Consider the following 20,276-nt stretch of genomic DNA (forward strand, 5'->3'; position numbering starts at 1 on the left):
AATAGGACATAAATATGTAAAATCTATTAATCTTTAGATTTTCGTTCTGAGGTCGATATGCCGAGAAACAAAATCCGAATTGATTAACCCTCTGCACAATTCTGGTATAGGGAATAAATATGTATAAGTACCAGATTAAAAGTGTGATCTTAATTCTATCAGCTTCTTCTTTGATCTGATTTTAAAGAAATTATAATTCTAAATAAAACAGTTATTTTCTGTTTCTGTATTTTTAGTACACAACAATCATGATAAAAATATTGTTATTGGATTGCCTTTAAAATACAATGGATGATCATTTGCATGGCCAACATGAAATAACAGGTGAATTGCAACACCAGGATGGCTCGGCTTCAATTTATGAATCAGTTGGCGGCAACAGCAATAGGACATCAAAAACAATTATGTCGAATTTAGGCGTCATCGACAAAAAATGCTCACATCAACGCCAAACTTGTCAGGATGAACAAAATTTACATTTAGGTGACAAAGTGCCCTTAAGTGGTTCAAATATTGAAAGTTTACGCCGAAGATCACCAGAATCGGTTCCCAAAAGCACAAGATCAATGCACGCACATATGGATGATGTTGATAACACATCATCTAACATTGAACAACATGACGACAATGACAAAAATGATTCAGTGGAACAGTTACGAAATGGTTGTGATAAAACTTCTTTTGACCAAAATCAAGACATTTATGTACTTCCTGGGCAATTAGAAGACATAAAATTGAATCAGGCCTTTTCCGATGAAGTTTTAAAAGAAAATGTGCCTGAAAAATCTAGAACCAACAAAACAGATTATATTAATTCGTCACCGTCTACGTACAAAACTAATTCCACTTTTACATCTTGTGATTCTTCCGCTGTGATTCCTTTAGCTGGCCTAAACACTACCAAAGCAAGAGACTCGGACGAATATAAACCGGAAAAAGACAAAAAAGAGCCATGCATTAAGCAAAGGCTGGATGAAGACGCTGAAATTCGAGGTAAAAATATAGCACATTGTTTTACTAATAAGAACACGGATGCCGTTCAAGTGTCTAACTCTAGTATTAGTACTCCGGCAATCAATAATCAAATGACATTAAAACATGCATGTCAATCCCCATATATAACCGTTCTACCATTGCATGCTTGCAATACATTTAACCATTTTCATCACAACCACCTCCACATCCACCACCATCACAACCACAGCCATAATAATTACCAATCTGAAAGTGAAAATTTTGCTAACGAATTAACCAATGCTTTGTCCTCTCGATTGCTTTTTCAAATAACAAATACAAATAACTCCTCCTATTGCACTAATTCAGCTTCAAAGAGCCAAAGTAAAAGACAGTCCTCATTTTTAAAATCCCAATCGCTTGAAATTGTACAAGATTCACCATCCATTCTTTACCCTGAAACAGACGATGATGATGAGCATATATTTTTTCAACTGCCAGAAATTGATGAGCACAACCTTCTATATAAACAAAATCAGAGGGAAAGTCATCATTCCAAAGACCATAGGCAGAAGAGTTCACAATTGTCAAATCATGAAGATGAACTTGGTACTCGCTCGAGGAAAGCAAATACTGATGTTATTGATCCAACGTATCACAATGATGATGATGAAAACATTGACGATGAAGGTGTTGTGATTACTAGATCATCGTCATTATCATCACAAAAGACTGGAATAGCTTTAAAATCTCAATCCCTAGAATCTCGACCCATATATCCGAATGTCCCATATAGTCCGTATGCTAGCCCGTACAGTAGTCCTAGGTCAAACAGACGAAGACCACCACTGCGAGAGTCAAGGCGTATTTCAATTGAGCAAAGCGGCAGTTTTCTTCAATTGAATCAATACAAATTAATGGATCAAATAGGACAGGTAAATAACCGATCTTAGAATAAGTTTTATATAATATTTTCATATTCATACCAAGGACCAGAAAACTTCTTATTTAAATTTTTTTATCATATAAATACATATCTTTATTGTTGAAAATAAACTTTCATTTGTTGATAAAAATCATCAAAATAATGTTTATTTTCAAATACATATAATTATCCTGATATATGATTTTTATTCAATCATTTTCTTTTTCAATCGTTTGTTTTACTTGAAAATTTTTCAATAGTTTTATATGAACAAGAATATGTATTTGTTTTTACTTAGAAACCCTGTAGCAAAGAATATAAAGAAATTGGGGCTTATCAGTTGGTACCTAAAGGAATTGTAATTCAGTACCTAACTCTAAGAGCGGGTTTTTGAGATGGTAATCAAATGCCAATTAATAATCAGATTAGTTAATCTAAAAATAAATTTAATCTTATGTTAATCCCCTTTGATGTTTTTGAGTACAAGATTAAACTTCGCAGTGTTGCCATACAAAACAACAGAAAATGTCACTGTTTGTTATCAAAACAATGCATATTTTATAAAAAAGAAGAAGACAATTGTAAATTTAATATGAAAACTTAAATTAAAAACAAAAAATGTATTTTGAAGTGTCCATAATTTATACTAATCAATAAAAAGAACATTTTAATGTTTATATTTATAAAGATTTTATTAATTTTTTTGCATCAGCTGTTTACACTTTTGCATTTCGTGGTTAAGATTAAACCACCTCCATTGGGCGCTTAAACTTGCAAACAAAATTAACTAATTGAGTACTCAAAAACATCTTTAATTTAATCGCTAATCTTTCAACTAAAGATTGGCCCTAAGAATGTATTGGTAGAATTTTTTGTATAAGTATTGGAACTCCAACCACTCCAAACCTACATAGTTGCATAAAAACGCACTTAAACATTTTAGGAAAAATATAAAACATTTTTCAATTTTTTAATTCACATTTGATTTGTATACATTTTTCAAGTTTTTAATCGCTTTTTTGTTTAAATTTATTTTATTTTAAATTTATTTCTTATTTTCAATACTCAAATTTACAACTTCGTTTTTTTAGTTTAAGTATTTACATTCCTCAAAATTCCTCGTTTACAAAAATAGAACTATTTCGGGTTAATTAACGCTGTAAAAATGTGCAAAAAAATTGTTCAAAATCAAGTTGACTATTTACTTACTCAAAACCGATGTGTAACTAACAAATATATTAATAAAAAGAAATTTCTTTAACATTGAAATAACTTCCAATATTTCCATTAAAAATTGTGTATATTGAAAAAAATTAAAATTTAAATACAATTTTCAATATTCTTTTCAAAACATTTCATATTATGGAAAACAAGAATTTAACTATTAAGAGACACCAATTTGGTGAAAATTTTATCCCACATGGTAAGTAATTGTAAAATATAAAATATATAAATCAGTTAAAAAATATTTTTTATTTCACAGAAAATACAAAAACACCCCAATGTTGTCAAATCTGGAAAAAGCAGTATGAAGAAAAATTTGACCAATTAGCACCGTATTTTTCCTCCATACAAACGGGGCGACCCTAATGTACATACTTATGGTGGCCCCGTTTGTATGGAGGAAAAATACGGTGGCAATGTTCCCAACTAAAATTAAAGTTTAATTGATTCTAAGATATCATTTCTCAAAATGTTTGTCCTGGCTTCAATATTTTGTAAGCTGGGTCAAAGGATAAAAAGGTCCTTTTTTGAAGTTTTTACGATTTTTTCCAAAGGAAAGATATGAAATATTGGTATCATTAGAAAGGTGCTTGAGAAACGCTTTAAATTCCATATCAGAAATTTTTCTGTAACAATAAAAATAATATACATTTTCTAATTTTTCGCGAAATTTTCGGATTTTTTACATTTAAACATAGATGAAGTTAATATAATTCGTTAAAAATTAATACATAATAATACTCAATAAAATCAACGAAACGGGACAAAAATTTTGAGAAATGGTATCTTAGAATGAACTAAATTTTAGTTGTATTTATGTTAACATTGAAATTTTGTATTTAGAATATTAATCAACTAGAAAGTTCCGTGGAGGAGTTGACAGGTACTAACATATGAAATATCGCTCTAAAGGTATTTGATAAATCTAATGTTTCATTGAAAATATAGCCACTACAGTTTAACAAAACACTGTGATAATGGAAGCATTTGCCATACATAAAGTGTGGGAAAGAGAAAAGGTCTTCTCAATTCAGACTGCCGGTGACTTAACAGATATTAATAATAAAATAAATGAAACTAATCGTGCAGCTTATGTAAGTATTTTGTAATTATATCGCAATGGTTTTTATATAATTCAAATAAAATATTTTAGGCTCGTTTTATGTATGTCATCTATACTTAAAGGACAACTTCATAAATTGCTTATGGATTTTTTAAGTTAATTTAATTATTGCATCAAATATCGATGGAGAAAAGTTTCGATTAAACATTTTAAAAAAATGTACATTTTATTTATTTTTTATTTGCATTTATCAATTATTTTTTCTGTTTCATTTGATAGATTCATAAATAAACAAAAAGAAAGAATCTTCAGGAAATAAGAATTAGGAAATTCTAATGGATAATTAGCGGGATTAGAATTAAAAATTTGTATATGTATGTATATTAAACACTTTTGTATATTATATTTAGAATGTATAAGACTTTTATATTGTTACTAGCTATACACAGTGTGCTTTGCTACCCTAAAAGCAATGTAAATAAAAAACACATTACGATTTTGAAGATTCTAACTATAATAGTTTTCCAGATATATATTTTTTACATATTGGGGATGAAACGCAAATCATTGTTCGCCAATTTTTCCAAACGTTAATTTAGATTTTAATGTAAACTATGAAAAATTTGAATAGTATAATATTTTCCCAGATGGGAAATGCCTAGGTCCTCTAGGTTCGACCATTTTTCACTAAATGTTCACATGAATGACAAAGTTTTTCATGTAAAATGTTTGTATTTAATTCATATGGGAGGTTCCAATTTGCTAGTCCGCCAATTTGCTAAAATGTTCACATTGATGTCAAAGAATTTTTGCTCTAATAGTTTCCCACACATTTAATTCTATTTAATTCATATGGGAGGTTCAAACCCCCTCTAATAAAGGTCCGCCCATTTTCCTCAACATGTTCAAATAAATGTTAAATTTCTTCGTGGAAAATTTAAAGATTTTAGGTCTAGTTTCCCAGACAAACGACAACGCCAAATTAAGGATTTTAGCTCTAATAGTTTCTCAGATATACGAATTTATATATTTAATTCATATGGGGCGTTCCAAGCCTCCTGATGAAAGTTTTTGTGTATTTTATTCATAAGGGAGGAGCAATGTCCTCCATTGGTAGTCCGCCAATTTATTACCCAAAGAAGACACTGTGAAAATTTCAGAAAAATCGGTCCAGCCATTTAGCTGTCTATAATGTCCAAACAAACAAACATACATATACACCTTCATTTTTATATAAATAGATGGGGGATGCCCCCTATTGCTAGTCCTCCAATTTTTCCACCAAATTATCATATGGATGTCAAAATTGTCCATAACAAATTTGAGGACTCTAGTTGTATCATGTTCCGAGATATTGGACTTTTGAAGAAGTGGGCGTGGCACCCCTCCCAGTTGCAATTTAAAAATAAAAAGCCTATAGTTCCTTCCAGATATAGGGGAACATACACTGAAAATTTCAAGAAGATCTCTTTAGTGGTTTAGCCTCCTTTAATGTACAAACAAACAAACAAACATGCATTGATTTTTATATATATATGTATATAATAATTAATAAACGAATTTGTAAATTAAAACATCAACTTAAAATATATGTAAAATAAAATGAATTTTTAAATTATAGCGGTATTCATAAAACCTAATCATTAGTTAGTCAATTAATAGCTAACTTATAGTGCTCTTTTATTTACGCAGCAAAAGCTTACTTATCAGTAATGGTTAACTGAAAAGGATGTAAAGTAAGTGAGTACTGATTCGTTCCTATGACATTACATTGAAAAATTTAATAGATTTTAATAAGCAAAATGGTAAGTTTTTAAGTCACCTCTGACTCATTTGTGGTTAACCATTAGTTAGTTTTAGGTTAACTCAAAATCCGACTGGGTAAATTTTCAAAAATTGTATATGAGAAATTTCGTGTCAAGTGACCACCCAACTTTTAAAATCGATGTTAACTTTTAAAATCGATGTTATTAATACGCATCGATCGAGTGGTATTCCTACATGAAATTCTTAAAGAGGCTGTTCCTCGGGACACTCTAATGTTCATGAGCTGAGCCGTTTTTACAAATGGTATTTTTTAGGTTTTTTTCATATTATTTTCATATTATCATCCAAAATAACTTATATAATGAATAATATCATTCAAAAGCGCGTTCAGCGGAATAATAAACTTGTGATACATTTGTCACATTATTGAGATACGTATTTGATTTATTAGAGTTTTTTTTTACATTATGTTTTTAATTGCTAAGAGAATTACAGTGAAATCTGTTAATTTATTTATTTATTTGATTTATAATTCAATACAAAGATTTTATCTTATATAAAAGTATTGAATTAGTTGTTACATCTTAAACATGAACATTAAAATTTAAAAATAAAGAAGCATTCAACATATAAAAAAAACATATAGTAAGTATCTAACATATCGAACATGAAAAACATTAAGAAAGTTAAGTTAAATTAAAAAAAATTAAAAATATAAAATAAAAACACAAAAACAACCAATATTTAATCATTAAAAAAGGCAAAAATCTGAGTTTTAAATCGCGTTGCGTTGCTGATAGTTTGTAGTTGTAAGGGTAGTTGGTTCCAAATTCGAATGGTATTTATGAAAAAATGTTGATTTGATAACATACTTCTGTTTCTAGCTGTTTAAATAGAATCCATACAATAAAAATTAGGTAAATATTTTTGACATGGTTTAGAAAGTTTTTTTATAAATTTTTAAAAAGTTCGCGTTTTACTAAATATATACAATTTAACCAACATCGTGTCTTAAACTAGGCCAATATGGATATTAAAATTAAAACATGTCCTTGTTATGGTGCTATAAATATAATAAATGATTTTCCACTTATTTTATTTAAAATCTTAAATTGAAATCAAAATATAAAAAATATTAATAGCTTCAGTCTTAAAAATAATATAAATAGAGAACACACAAATTAGTTATCTATATTAATAACTAGCTATACCCAGTGTGATTCGCTACCCTAGAAACAATATCAATAAAAACCCCTTTACGATTTTTCATATTTACATTTTACGGAAAAACCCCATGCAATTTAGTCGGCAAACGGTGGCACTGATATTAATTTCATAGACAATTGTCTTGTTAACATTTCAAAGCCATAGTAAAAACATTAAAACTACGGTAGCTAAGGTTCTAGTGGAACCTGTTATAGAATTGATAAACATTTAATTCATATGGGAGGTTCATGTCCCTATTGTTAATCCGGTTATTTTCCGCAAATTTTTCATATGGATTTCAGTACTGCTGGTGTAAAATTTGAGCATTCAAGCTATAATGGTTTCCCAGATATAAGAATTTTTGTATTTAATTCATATGGGAGGGACCACGCTCCCGTTATCCGCCAATTTATTAGACAATTGTTAACACGAACGTCAAAATTGTTCGTGCAAAATTTTTTTATTTATTTAATTCTTATAGGAGGGATTACGTTCCCGTGATCCGCTAATTTATTAGGCAAATACTAACATGAATGTCAAAATTAGTTTTTGCAAAATTTGAGCATTCTAGCTCCAATAGTTTCCTCGATATACGAATTTTTGTATTTAATTTATATACCACGCTCCTTTTTCTAATCCGTCCATATTTCTCTTAAATATTCATATTGATATCAAAGTCGGTCGACGAAATTTGAGCACTCCAAATTTTATAGTTTTCCAGATATACGAATTTTGGAACAAACTTTATATAAGGGATGACACGCCCACTATTTCTTATCCGCCCATTATTGCACAAAAATTTTATATTGACACTAATGTTTACCGTACAAAATTTGGGAACTTTGGCTGTTATAGTTTTTCAAATATACGTCATTTGATATTGCCTAGCAATATAAGCGTAGGTGTGCCACCTACTAATGCTAGTTCGCCCATTTTTCTTCCAGTATTCATATATATATGTGTCAAAGTTGTTCGTGCCAAGAAATGCTATTTTTAATAGTTATTTAGTAAGTGGGTGTGGCACTTCGCCCACTTGGAATTTCAAAATAAAAAGTAACCTATTTTCCTTCCAGGCATACAGGAACTACTCTGAAAATTTCAAGAAAATTAGTTTAGCCGTTTAGGCGGCTATAGACTTCAAACAAACATACATACATTCATGCATACATACAAACAAACACACATTAATTTTTATATATATAGATATGGGGGAAAAATAATATGCTATTTACACCGAATCAAAAACAAGTTGGTTTTTGAAAAACCAATTCGGTTACACCAACAGCTTTTGATATTTTTCAACATATACGTTCACACATTAATTACCTATACTTACATGTCTGTTCTGTAAATCGATTCGGTTTCAAAACCGAGAAGTTTTTAAACCCGAATTTGGTGTTCTGCAAATCGAATTTTTATTTTAACGTAAAATTCAGAAAAATAATCATATTTTATATGAAAAAGAGTTTAAAATGCCCATAGCATTTATATCAAGTTACAATTATATTAAAAAAAAATAATAATTATTTAATTTATTTTAATAAAATTAAAATCGATTTACTTTTGACTAGATTTGTGTACGGTTTTAAAACGAGAAAAATTATGAGAATTCGTTTTTAAACGAGAAATTTATTCGAATTCGGTTTACAGAACAGACAGGATAGACAAAATTAAATTATCTTCGCTAAATGCATTTTTTAATTATTAATAGCCCATTTATACTACAACGAAATCTAGTACTTATGAGATTTCGATCCAAATCTTGTTGATTTTAACTAGATTTCAAATAAAAAACAAACTCTACTTCCTAATCTACGCTACACAAGAAAAATACAAAAAAATTTAAATATCGACAAAATTTTAATAAATTGGAAAACATGAATGAAAATTTAATTTAAATTGGAGGGTAATGTCATATTTAAATATCTATATATTTTTTATATTAAATGAAATTTTAATAAATATCCCATATTTCCTTCCAATTTTCCATATCAAACACAATTTGGAGAAATGTTAGAAAAAAAAAATCTTTCTAAACGTCAAAAAAATTAAATGTAAACGGTCTAGATTTCACGAAAGATTTCAAATGAAATCTACTAGATTTCAATGCAGTGGGTTATTAAACTATTTGAACATTATTTTTTAATTAAATAACAATTTTTATATTTGTTAACACAATTTGTATAATTTGAAATAAAATTATAATTTATTTATAATGTTAATTTTACCTGATATGTAAATAATTTCATCAGATTCTCAAATATTTTTAAAGTACTATTTGGAGTAGAACTGAATATTCCGTAATAAACATGATTGAATTCCAATTTATATTTCAATGATTCACTATCAAAATTAATGTTGGGTACATTGGATTTGCGAATTTGTCTCTATTCGAACTAATTTTCTGATATCAATTAAATTAGTAAAATATTTTCTGGGTGGCAAAAACATTTATTTGGGCCGAGAGGCGTTCATCGCAAATTCCACTGTCAACAGCCCTTACCATATCATGTAAATATTTTTGATCAGCTCTCAATTCCAAAGCCTCTACATTTGCTAACATTTCGCCCATTGCAATTGGTTCCAAATTTTCTACAACTTTTAAATAATTCAATTATTAAATCGACCGATATAAATAATTTAAGTAATTAATATATAATTTACCCGTATTCCGTCGCAACCTTGTAGTAAATGACCGATTACACCAGGCTAGTTGCTTAACTTAACATGTCTTTCAGTAACACAGTAAAAGATTATTCATTAAAATGAAGCAGACACACAAGCCACTGTAATGGTCGTTGCAGTTATCGCTCCAAACTGAAAATTTTTCCAATATGTTTTTCTGTTTTATTTCTAGTTCCACCATTTAACAAAAATTTTGCCATTTCGTTTTAGAAATTAGGATTTCTTAAGCATTTTTCTTCAGGTACTATATCCCATTTAAAAAGAGTTCGAATAAATTAATAATTGTTACATATTCTTCTGAAATATATACATATTTGCTCGATCTAAAGCAGCACTAAAAGTTGGCAATGAAATATTTCTTATACCCCATTCACACGGTGCAATTATTCGTAATTCACGCTCTCATTCATCATTCAACCCCCAATTACGTACTGAATGACATGATTTGCCATACAAAATTTCAGCTGCGAATTACACAAGCTATACGTAATTCAGTTTGAATTACGAATGAATGAGTGTCATCTCTAATTTTTATCGGGTATTTATCATAATCAGCTGTTTGTTTTCATTGGTTGGAGGCAAATAAAAAATAAAATTACAAAGAATGCAAATAAATAAAATACACAACTTAAAATATTGAAATAATGTAATTTACGTATTTTTGTATCATACACACACACAAATATTCCAAAAAATGACCAAATAATGATTGAAAAAAACAACATGGCGATGACAAAACGAATTACGAATGTGTCGTAGAAACGGGTTAATTGGCTATTGTCATTCAGGGGCCGAATTAAGTAATTCAACTGCTCCGTGTGAACCTGTTATTTCTTGTTCTGTTTCTAACGATGTCGAATGTTGGTCTGGAACATAGCCACTTTCATTATCAATCTCACTGAAAAGCTATACATATCAAGCAACTGTTAACGGCATATATCATTAGTACTCAAATTTCCGGAATTTATTTTATGTCATGACAGTTGCTTAGTGCATTAAATTCAAGCGTACATTGGGAGAACGAAATTGAGAAAAGTGTTTTTAGCAAAAATGACTAATTAATTCATATTTTACTCGTTTTTTTGTAGATATTTTTGTTTACATCACTTTTGCATGCAAAACGAAGACCAAAAATGCAAAATTTTTTTGAATAAATGGTTTGGGAAATTGTCAATAACTTTATTGTTTGTTCTTTAATATAAATGTTATGTTATATGATTTGGACGAAATATTAAAAAAAGTTAGTTTTAATGTCACAATTTTTAAGAAACCAAAACAGTTCTATTATTTACCCAATTTTACATTTTTCAATCGACTTCTGGCATGGGTTACCGTTTAACACCAGTAAGTTTGGAATACTAATTAAAATAAAATAAGACCCATCTGAGCCAAATCGATATTTTTTGGACATCTCTAATATACATATGTATGTTATTTTGAAAACGATCCAGCTCACGGACAGTAACCACTATGCCAAAACAGTGGCAATTATCATAAAGCAGACCAAGGTAAATTTTAAAATGGATAATAAAATCAAGTCTTCCATACAAACTGATTCGGTCTTATATACATATGTATGTATGCACTTACAATTGCTTCAATGGGCTATAAAAATATACATTTTTATATCACTTTCAAATTTCATATTTTTTTAATATTTTGCTTTTTAATAAATTTATCAAAAATACTTTATTTGCAGGGTTCTTATGGTCTCGTTAAATTGGCTTACTCAGAAGAAGATTCAACTCACTATGCCATGAAAATACTTTCAAAACGTCGTTTATTACGTCAAGCAGGTCTTATGAAACGAGGTCCAAAAAAAAGTACATCGCCCTTAGATCGAGTTTATCGAGAGATTGCCGTCTTAAAGAAATTAGACCACCCGAATGTGGTTAAACTTGTTGAAGTGCTTGATGATCCTGTAGAGGACTCTCTTTATATGGTCTTTGAACTTGTTAAACAAGGCGAAGTATTGAGTGTTCCCACAAAAAATCCACTAACTGAGGAAAGATCTTGGAGTGTTTTCCGTGATACCCTTTTGGGCTTAGAGTATCGTAAGTATAATTTTTCGTAAATTACAGAGGTAAATTTACCTTTATCGGCAAATTCTATAATATTCTCGACTATGTATTGTTCTCTAGTTCAAAAATTATATTTTTCTATTTACTTACATCGATTTGAGCTTCAAGTGCTAACTATAATGTGTATAAACTAGCTTAAAGTTGGAGGTCCACACTAAGCGTTTTCGCGACAAGCTTACATTTTTTGTTTAAATTATTTATTTTTTCACCATTAAAAACGTTTTAACTGGTGCTACCCAGTAAAATATTTTCAAATTTTGGTAATGAGTATTGTAGGTAATGTAGTTATTTCACACATTACTTGGTAATGAGTGGTCGTTATCAATAACAATAATTAATTTTTTGAAATAGGATTTGTAGCCAATTGTCTATAGCGTATGTCTAATAAGGAAATAGTTAGTGGTTCTAACACTAGTCGATATTAGACGTTTTTTAAAGAAATATTGATTTTTACATTTGTGAAGAAACCATTTCAGACAGAATGATAAAATATCTTCTTAATAGAGCACTGAGTAAGAGAATAAACTAATAAACATAGAAAATAATTGTAAAACCGGTTTTAAATCCGGAAAAGTGAGGTAAGCACATTTGTAACCAGTTATTTTTTAGTCATCGTCGAACAAAAATGAGTAGTTATTCACCCAAAAAGAAAGTACTTACACTTTGCTCCAATATTACTTGCCTACCTACCGGGTAAGTAAAGATTTTGCTGGGTAACTCCAGCTAAGGTTCCATTCAGCATTAATTTTGCGACATGTGGCTAAACCATATTTAATTGATGTTAAATTGAGTTGCAGAACCAACATTTTCTTTAATAAAGTTCAAAATTTTGTATAAATGTTTAAAGCCATCGCTTATTATAATACAATTTGCAAATTTGACCCGACTTTCTTCCAAATAATAAATATTAAAAGGATGAATTGTGGCTTAAGTGTTAATCTATTGGTACGACTATACTTCATCTTCAATTATAAAACTATAATTTTCTGAAAAGTCCAGGACTACCAAAATTTAAAGTTTTTTCTGGCAATATTAAAGTAAACATTTTATTTTACATTTAAACATTATTGTTTTAGGAGTTTGGACAATTTTTCAAGAAATATGTATGTATGAGTATAACAACGTTTTGTGACAAGTTCCGAACTGTAAGTTGCTGTCCGCATTTTATACTGAACATTTCCATATTAAACATATCAAAATAATTTTTAATTGTTTAATATCACGATATATAATATAACACGATGCCTGGAACTGCTATGATTAAGTCACGTACGGTAAAAATCTTTTTTTGACTAAAATATATACATATAAGAAATGTATTAAAATGTTTAAAAAATTTATGATTATTGTGCCAAGATACCTCAATTGTTAAATTAAATTAACGATACCTCAATTGTTAAATTAAGATAACTATAGAGAAGTCCAACTTTGGAGCGCCATAAAATGTGAACCATACTAATGAAATTAAATGCGACATGTTACATTGTTCCATTACGCTTTGTGTCATTTCGGCAATGCGTCGTTATCCTTTCGACAACGCAATGTTTTGTTTGACAACACAGCGTTGACACTTTGATAACACATCGTTTTTACGCCGAAGAGATACCCTATATAAATAAATATTATAAAAAAATGTAAAAATTTTTGTAGTAAGTCGCCACCAGACGTAGATCGAATCTGCGTTTATGATTTGACAATGTCATGTATTATTTATTATTTTTTTTGTTGATTTGATAACGTCGTGTATTTCATATATTTTTGTTGTTGATTTAACAACTATCTGTACATACTTTGACAACGGATTTATTAAAAATTATAAACACTTTGGTGTCAATTTGGTACCAAGCGTGTATAATTTTAAAATGTCTGTTTTCCCTCTGTATAGTGGCTAGTGATTTCGATGTTGTCCAACTGCTTTCAGCTTTAACACTGTTTTTATGTAAATACTACAATTAACAAAACAAATTACTTTTTCCACAATAATTACTTTTGGAACATCTCGAACAGAAGTAAATAAATACTTTTTCTAGTAGAATTGTAAATACTTTGTTTTGAATCGTTCTCATTGTATTTCTGATGATTTAGTAAGTAATGTTTTTGATGGGATGTTTTCGCTCAGTTGCATAAAATAGTGTATGCATATTATAATTAGTTAATAAGATTTTTAAATATTGTATTTAAATATGTATTTTTTAAATTGTAAACAAAGAAAAGACTTTTCAGAAGATATGAAGCTTTTAGTCCCAAGATATTAGTAGACTGAGAAACTGACTGATGGTTGTCAACGGATTAACGTTATTCAATCATGCTTATATTTATCTTAATATGCTTTTACGATCCAATGAACAGTTCATTGGAGCACTCAAATGTGCAAACATAAATACATACATGAGAATGAATTAATATACGTACATACATACCTAAACACAAAAAGATGAAGCAAACAATAACTGTTTTATTATTTTTAGTACACTACCAGCGAATCATTCATGCCGATATAAAGCCTGGAAATCTATTATTAACTGAGTGCGGTCGAGTTAAAATAGCCGATTTAGGTGTTTGCAATGAATTCATCGGAGAGGATGCTACAATGACTAATTGTTCAACAGCTGGAACACCAGCATTTAGGCCACCAGAATCTTTAAACGTTGGGCAGGTAAACATCAACAATGATTTATGTACAGATGAAAGTTATTAGCGTTAAAGATTTATCACAACGTTTTTGATATATATATTTGCTAGTTAAAGTGATTTCCGTGAGATAATTTTATAAAAGGGGTTATATCTAAATAAAGTGTTACATCTTATTTAGCATTATATATGTATATTAAAGAATATATAAAGAATTTTATTGAAAGAATTGCATGTAATAAATATAAAAAGTTACCATAAATTATAATTAATAATGGTTTCCTTATTTTAAATAATTCAAGCAATGACACTGAAGAAAGGTACTTTAGTGTAAGGTATATAAATACTTAAAAGTCGTAGTCCAAAAAGTAGTATGTTTTCATTTGAGGACAACCAACTTTTTAAGTAAGAAAGAAAGTAGTCACATATCGTCACCTTATTCTTTGAAAGTTATATATGTTTTTTTATAAGATAGTCTTAGAATCTAAATAGGACCCAGAATATATATGATGTGTAACAAATGGAATGACGTCACCAAGTTATCAAAATTTACTTTGAAAGTCAATCATCGATGTTTTATCGATTAATAAATTATGATATTGATCCGGGCGATGATGAGTCATCATGTTGAAACCACACCTCATCATTGATGACTCTACGTGTTATCAAAATATATTTGGCGATAACTCAATTTCGGGATAGACACGTGTTAGATACGTGCCAGAAAACCCCAAAAAAGTACCTTTGATACAGCTCAACAAATATTGTCGTCAGGAATAAATTTTGAAATATGATATCTGAGAATGAAGTAAATTTTAGTTTTCGGAGAAAATTAGGGGGCCATCCTAATGTATATATAGAAATTACAAAGTTAATTACAAGAAGATGAAGAGCATAAAAATAAATTTTAAGAAAAATCGATTTATTAGACAGCAACAAACCGCATTGTTTGATATTAGAAATAAATATTCACATTACCAAAATACATACATATATAAATATTTAATTATTTTTCATTTACAGAATATGTATTGTGGTAAAGCTGCTGATATATGGGCATTGGGGGCAACACTTTATGCATTAGTTTATGGCAACGTACCTTTTGAAGCACCGTCAGTTCCAGCTTTATATGAAAAAATTAAAAATGAAGAACTATCATTTCCAGAAAATCCAAAGACTTCAGTTGAACTAAGAGACTGCATTCAATGTATGTTAAAAAAGGATCCAGCAGATCGTATAACTTTGCCACAATTAAAGGTGAGTTAAAATAGGCTTTATGTTCTTAAATATAAACACATCATACTATATATTATTATGTTTATTTAAATTATGTAAATCTAGAATCTAAGTATAATCTAAGAATGATTTCTTCTTTTATTAAAAAAAAACTTTTTACTTAAACTAAATAAAGGAACACGTTTGGGTGACTGCTGGTGGCCTACATCCATTGCCCAGTGAGGAGGAAAACTGTCGATTAGTTCAAGTTAATGATGATGATATTAATTCCGTGGTACGCAGCATTCCCAAGTTAGATACTTTGATTTTAATCAAAACAATGCTAAAAAAACATTCCTTTGGTAATCCATTCTCACGTGGAATATCGGGTCGAGCCCCACAGCGTGGAGGTTCACGTTTAGAAAGATTTATACGCGCGGGACGTTCTAATTCAGCACCTGGATCCTATAATATGATTGTTGACAGGTATGTGGTTTTCAAAATAATTTTTAAAAGTCGAGCATGGCCGACCATATGATACCCTACACCAGTGGTTATGTTAAAATGTGGACTATTTTTTATAATAAAGCATCTTTTTACTTCAATATCGAAATATTTTTGATAAAAAACTATTTTCTGAAAGAAGCTTTATATGGGGCAAGGGTTAAATATGGGCATATCCTCATAAATTTTGGTAGATGAATTAACGTTTACAGTTTTTTATACAGAATTTATAAGTGAATTATTGACTTTCTAGTCATTTTCTGAAAAGGACTTTTTAAGGGGTGCATATTTTTGCAGAGATACTAGAACAGTTAACATACATAATTATGATCTGCAAAGCCCCATTCGGGGGTACTGTTGTATGGGGACTAGGTGAAATAATGACCGATTTATACCATTTTCGTGGGTCAAGAAAAGAGTATGTGCCAAATTTCAGGAAAATTCAGGCAATACTTTATAATCCACTCATTGTGAGTAGTAAATAGTGTCAATATAAAAATTATCAATATTTAATCGAAATAATTAAAGAATTACGTGTATATAATGCCATATAAATTTTATATTCATATGTATCTCAAAAATGACTAACGCAATCTTATATATTTTCAGGCAACTTTCTGGTGATAATATACTTCCAGCTCTTTCTGAGCATTCTCCTTCAAATTGCACAAATGAAGAATCCCAATAAAAGCAAAACAGTAACTTATTATATTAATAGAAACACAAATTAAAGTTATTTATAAATATAAAATATTATAATTATAGAAAATGCACAATTCTAAATAAAAATACAAAACAATTGCTTTTCTCGAATAATTAATATAAATAAGTACGTAACAGTAGCATTATATATTACAACAAACACTATCAGATATAGTATGTATTATATTTAGTCGAAATTATGCAATAGATCCTTAATATTTTAAATCAATTGTCCAATTCACAATCGGTATCGATGTAGGTACATACATACACATGTATGTATGTTGCACAAATTTTAAATAGTTTTGTTTTATATTTAGTTATTTTAATATAAAGCGATACGACATAGATTGTAAATTGGACAAATATGTATGGGCCTTTTACAATCCAAATACTTTTTATTTATATCCTTAATATCTGAACACTTATTTAGGTCCATTTAAGGAAACTTTTGAACAAATATGTATCTTGACTTGCTTTAAAAAAACATTTAGAATTTCAGCAGCTTTAACCAAGCTTAGCAACATTACAATTTGAAAATCGGGAACATTTTTTTTAGAAAATCATGTAATAATAACCCGATGGCAAGTAAATGTTCTTTAATTAAGAATCACCTTTCAATTTCTCGGTACTCACGGAACCACGACGGAGAGATTGATTGTTGTTTTCTAACAAAATAGTCTCTAGCTGGATGGCTCATTTCGGCCAAAAGTAACCGCTCTTTAGTTTAATCTAACAGCAAGTTAAGCCACGTTTAACTGAGTAGTAAGAAACCCGCCCTAAGTTATACTACAAAGAAATTAAAAATCGTGTTACATCCATCAAATATTTGGGAAAAAAGACAAAACCACTATTTTTTGTAAATGTTGTTTTTTTTGATCTTATATAATTTTTGTAATTGCAACTAATGTCAAAGAAATAATTAAGCAGTTCTAAACATATGTATATTTAAAGGAAATCAAAATATCTATTTTTACCGGTAACGTCTTTTCATAAAATATTTGATAGGTGTGAACGTAGCTTAACAGTGTATTTAGATAAAATTTCAAATGAAAAAACTATCAGAGTCAAAGAATATTAAACTCTAAATGTATTTATGAACAATGAATCTGGTTTCAAAAAATGCCGTTCAAAAGAACATTTACAAGTTTTTATTTCTAAGAAAGGATGTCAAATTTAATCAAATTATTAACGAACAAGGTTCGACCCATTATCGTACATTTTTTTATATAGTCTTTAGTATAGATTACGAAAATTATTTTTGGGACCATTTGAAACAACAAAAAAAAAACAAGAATTACCTTAATCTTACATTGATACATTTAGAAAAAAGATAATTAATTAATATATATAAATAAAAATATAATTTTTATGTAAGAAATTTATTGCATGCATTCAATTTACATGTCATACATACATGGATCATTTCATAAATTTATTTTAAATCAAATCAAATTTATTATTAATTAAAATAAAATAAAAAATTATAAATATAACAAAGCATCTCAAAAGCGAACATAATTTTAATAAACATTTAGCTTAAAATATTATTAATTATAATGAGTAAAACCAACAAAAATATTTTAAAAATATTTATATTAAACATACTGTAAGTATGTATGTATACATACTACATACATTTGGATTAATAAAATATATGTATGTATGAACACAATTGCTACATTGAAAATACATAAGTACATACATACATACATACATATATACATACATAATATGTATGTATGTTAATTAGAGTGGCCCGAGGAACAACCTTTTTAAGAATCTCATTTATGAACACCACTCAATCGATAAAAAAAATAATTTTTCGAAACGGTCCTCAGTTTCCTACCAGCGCACATGCCACAAAAGTCAAAATAAAAATATTCAATATTATTTTTACATATAAGAGATCTAAGACTTCCAGCAGCATTGAAATATCGGAAAAAATCCGATGAATTGTTCGCCCATAGAGAAATTTAACTTTTTTTTAAAAGTTCCAATTTCAAAATTAAATTTTTCTAGTTACTAATATAGGTCAAATAATATTATGTGTACAAAAGCAATTAACTTATATTTGGAATTAGAAATTTACACGAATTAAAGTTGCATATAAAGTGTATTAAACAAGGATTAAAAATTATTGAATTTGTATGCAAAATATTTTTATCAAGTGATACTTTTTTATATTTTTATGACGCAACTAATATATACTTAATTTTTAATGCAACGCATCTTTTGAAATTGGTCCGTTGTGGTCGTCGGCCAATATAAGGAACATCCGGTCATATCTGTAGTATGAATTTCTAAAGCTAACTTTTGCGGCCATTTGCGATCCCGAAAATTTTAAAAGGGGACATTTTCAGCCTTTATTGGTCAAATATTTAAAGATATTTTAAATCTATTGCACATACCTGACATAAACTTAGTTATAACCCTACAAAAAATGTGAGCGGTAATATCATTGCCACTCCCACCTTATTTGCTGGTTTTTATTTATGTTCGATCACTGTTTAAAGCAAAGGTTTACTAAAATCAGCATTTAACTTAACAAATATAATAAAAAATATACTATAATGTTAAAAATAATCTACTATTATTATTAAAATTTTAAATATTTGTATACATTAAACGGTTTTACTAAATAATTAACAAAATATTAGCGAAATGTCACGGAATTTTTTAACCCAATTTCAAAAAGATTGCAGAATTTTTTTTTTTTAATATTGTACTGAGATCCAGAATTTCAATCGCTGGTATGAAACTGAGGCCCTTTTTTATAGTATATTTCTCGTATTTAGTACATTAATACGCATCGTATGAGAGGTGTTTCTACAAAAAATGGTCCACGGGACACCCTAATGTACATTTACTTATTTACATTAGACCTGTTAACTGACTTACTTACCTCCTAGACATGAAGTTTGATTTAGTATCAGATATCAGATGGTTTTTACCAAACTAAAAAATATACTCCTTTAAAATAAAAAGCCCAACAAAAAAATAGAAGAAATTAAAAAAATAAATAAATAAATAAGTTCTATCCTTTTTATTCATAAACAACGTTTTATTTTATAAAAGGAAATCTTCGTACAAAATTTGATTTATAAACCGATTATAAAATAAAAAATTGTAAATGAATAAGGCCTTTAAAATATAGCAAAGATACATATTTACACATACATATGTAGAATATTTCCTAAAATAAATCAAACTTCATTTCTGTAGGAGAACTGAAAAATGATTTTAATTTGGAAGTTAAGGTTAGCCACTCAAGGTATACATACATACATACATATTCTTAAATAATTAGCTTTTAACA

At 28.7% G+C, this 20,276-nt stretch overlaps 1 protein-coding gene and 1 long non-coding RNA gene across 11 annotated transcripts in view; both read left to right on the forward strand.

The window, feature by feature from the left end:
- LOC119602781 (calcium/calmodulin-dependent protein kinase kinase 1) overlaps positions 1-20,014 on the forward strand; it is a 41,149-nt gene extending 21,135 nt beyond the window's left edge. For 6 of the 10 annotated variants that reach the window (XM_037954483.1, XM_037954486.1, XM_037954485.1 and 3 more), the window contains exons 2-7: positions 237-1,889; positions 11,524-11,878; positions 14,374-14,561; positions 15,560-15,793; positions 15,948-16,237; positions 16,865-20,014. In XM_037954483.1, coding sequence (XP_037810411.1) covers positions 288-1,889; positions 11,524-11,878; positions 14,374-14,561; positions 15,560-15,793; positions 15,948-16,237; positions 16,865-16,943 — 2,748 coding nt within the window. In that variant the 5' untranslated portion in view covers positions 237-287 and the 3' untranslated portion in view covers positions 16,944-20,014. The remainder of the gene's footprint in view (positions 1-236; positions 1,890-11,523; positions 11,879-14,373; positions 14,562-15,559; positions 15,794-15,947; positions 16,238-16,864) is intronic. The other 4 variants (XM_037954489.1, XM_037954488.1, XM_037954487.1 and 1 more) reach the window with 3 other exon arrangements.
- Positions 3,623-5,102, forward strand: LOC119602785. Its single transcript, XR_005231368.1, has 3 exons — positions 3,623-3,986; positions 4,052-4,197; positions 4,257-5,102. It is a non-coding gene; the product is annotated as an uncharacterized LOC119602785 (long non-coding RNA).
- Positions 20,015-20,276: the final 262 nt, after the last annotated feature.

Source organism: Lucilia sericata, unplaced genomic scaffold (genome assembly GCF_015586225.1).
Source record: "Lucilia sericata isolate MDLA Ls3-8-SP2 unplaced genomic scaffold, ASM1558622v1 Contig000252F_arrow, whole genome shotgun sequence".
NCBI lineage: Eukaryota > Metazoa > Arthropoda > Insecta > Diptera > Calliphoridae > Lucilia > Lucilia sericata.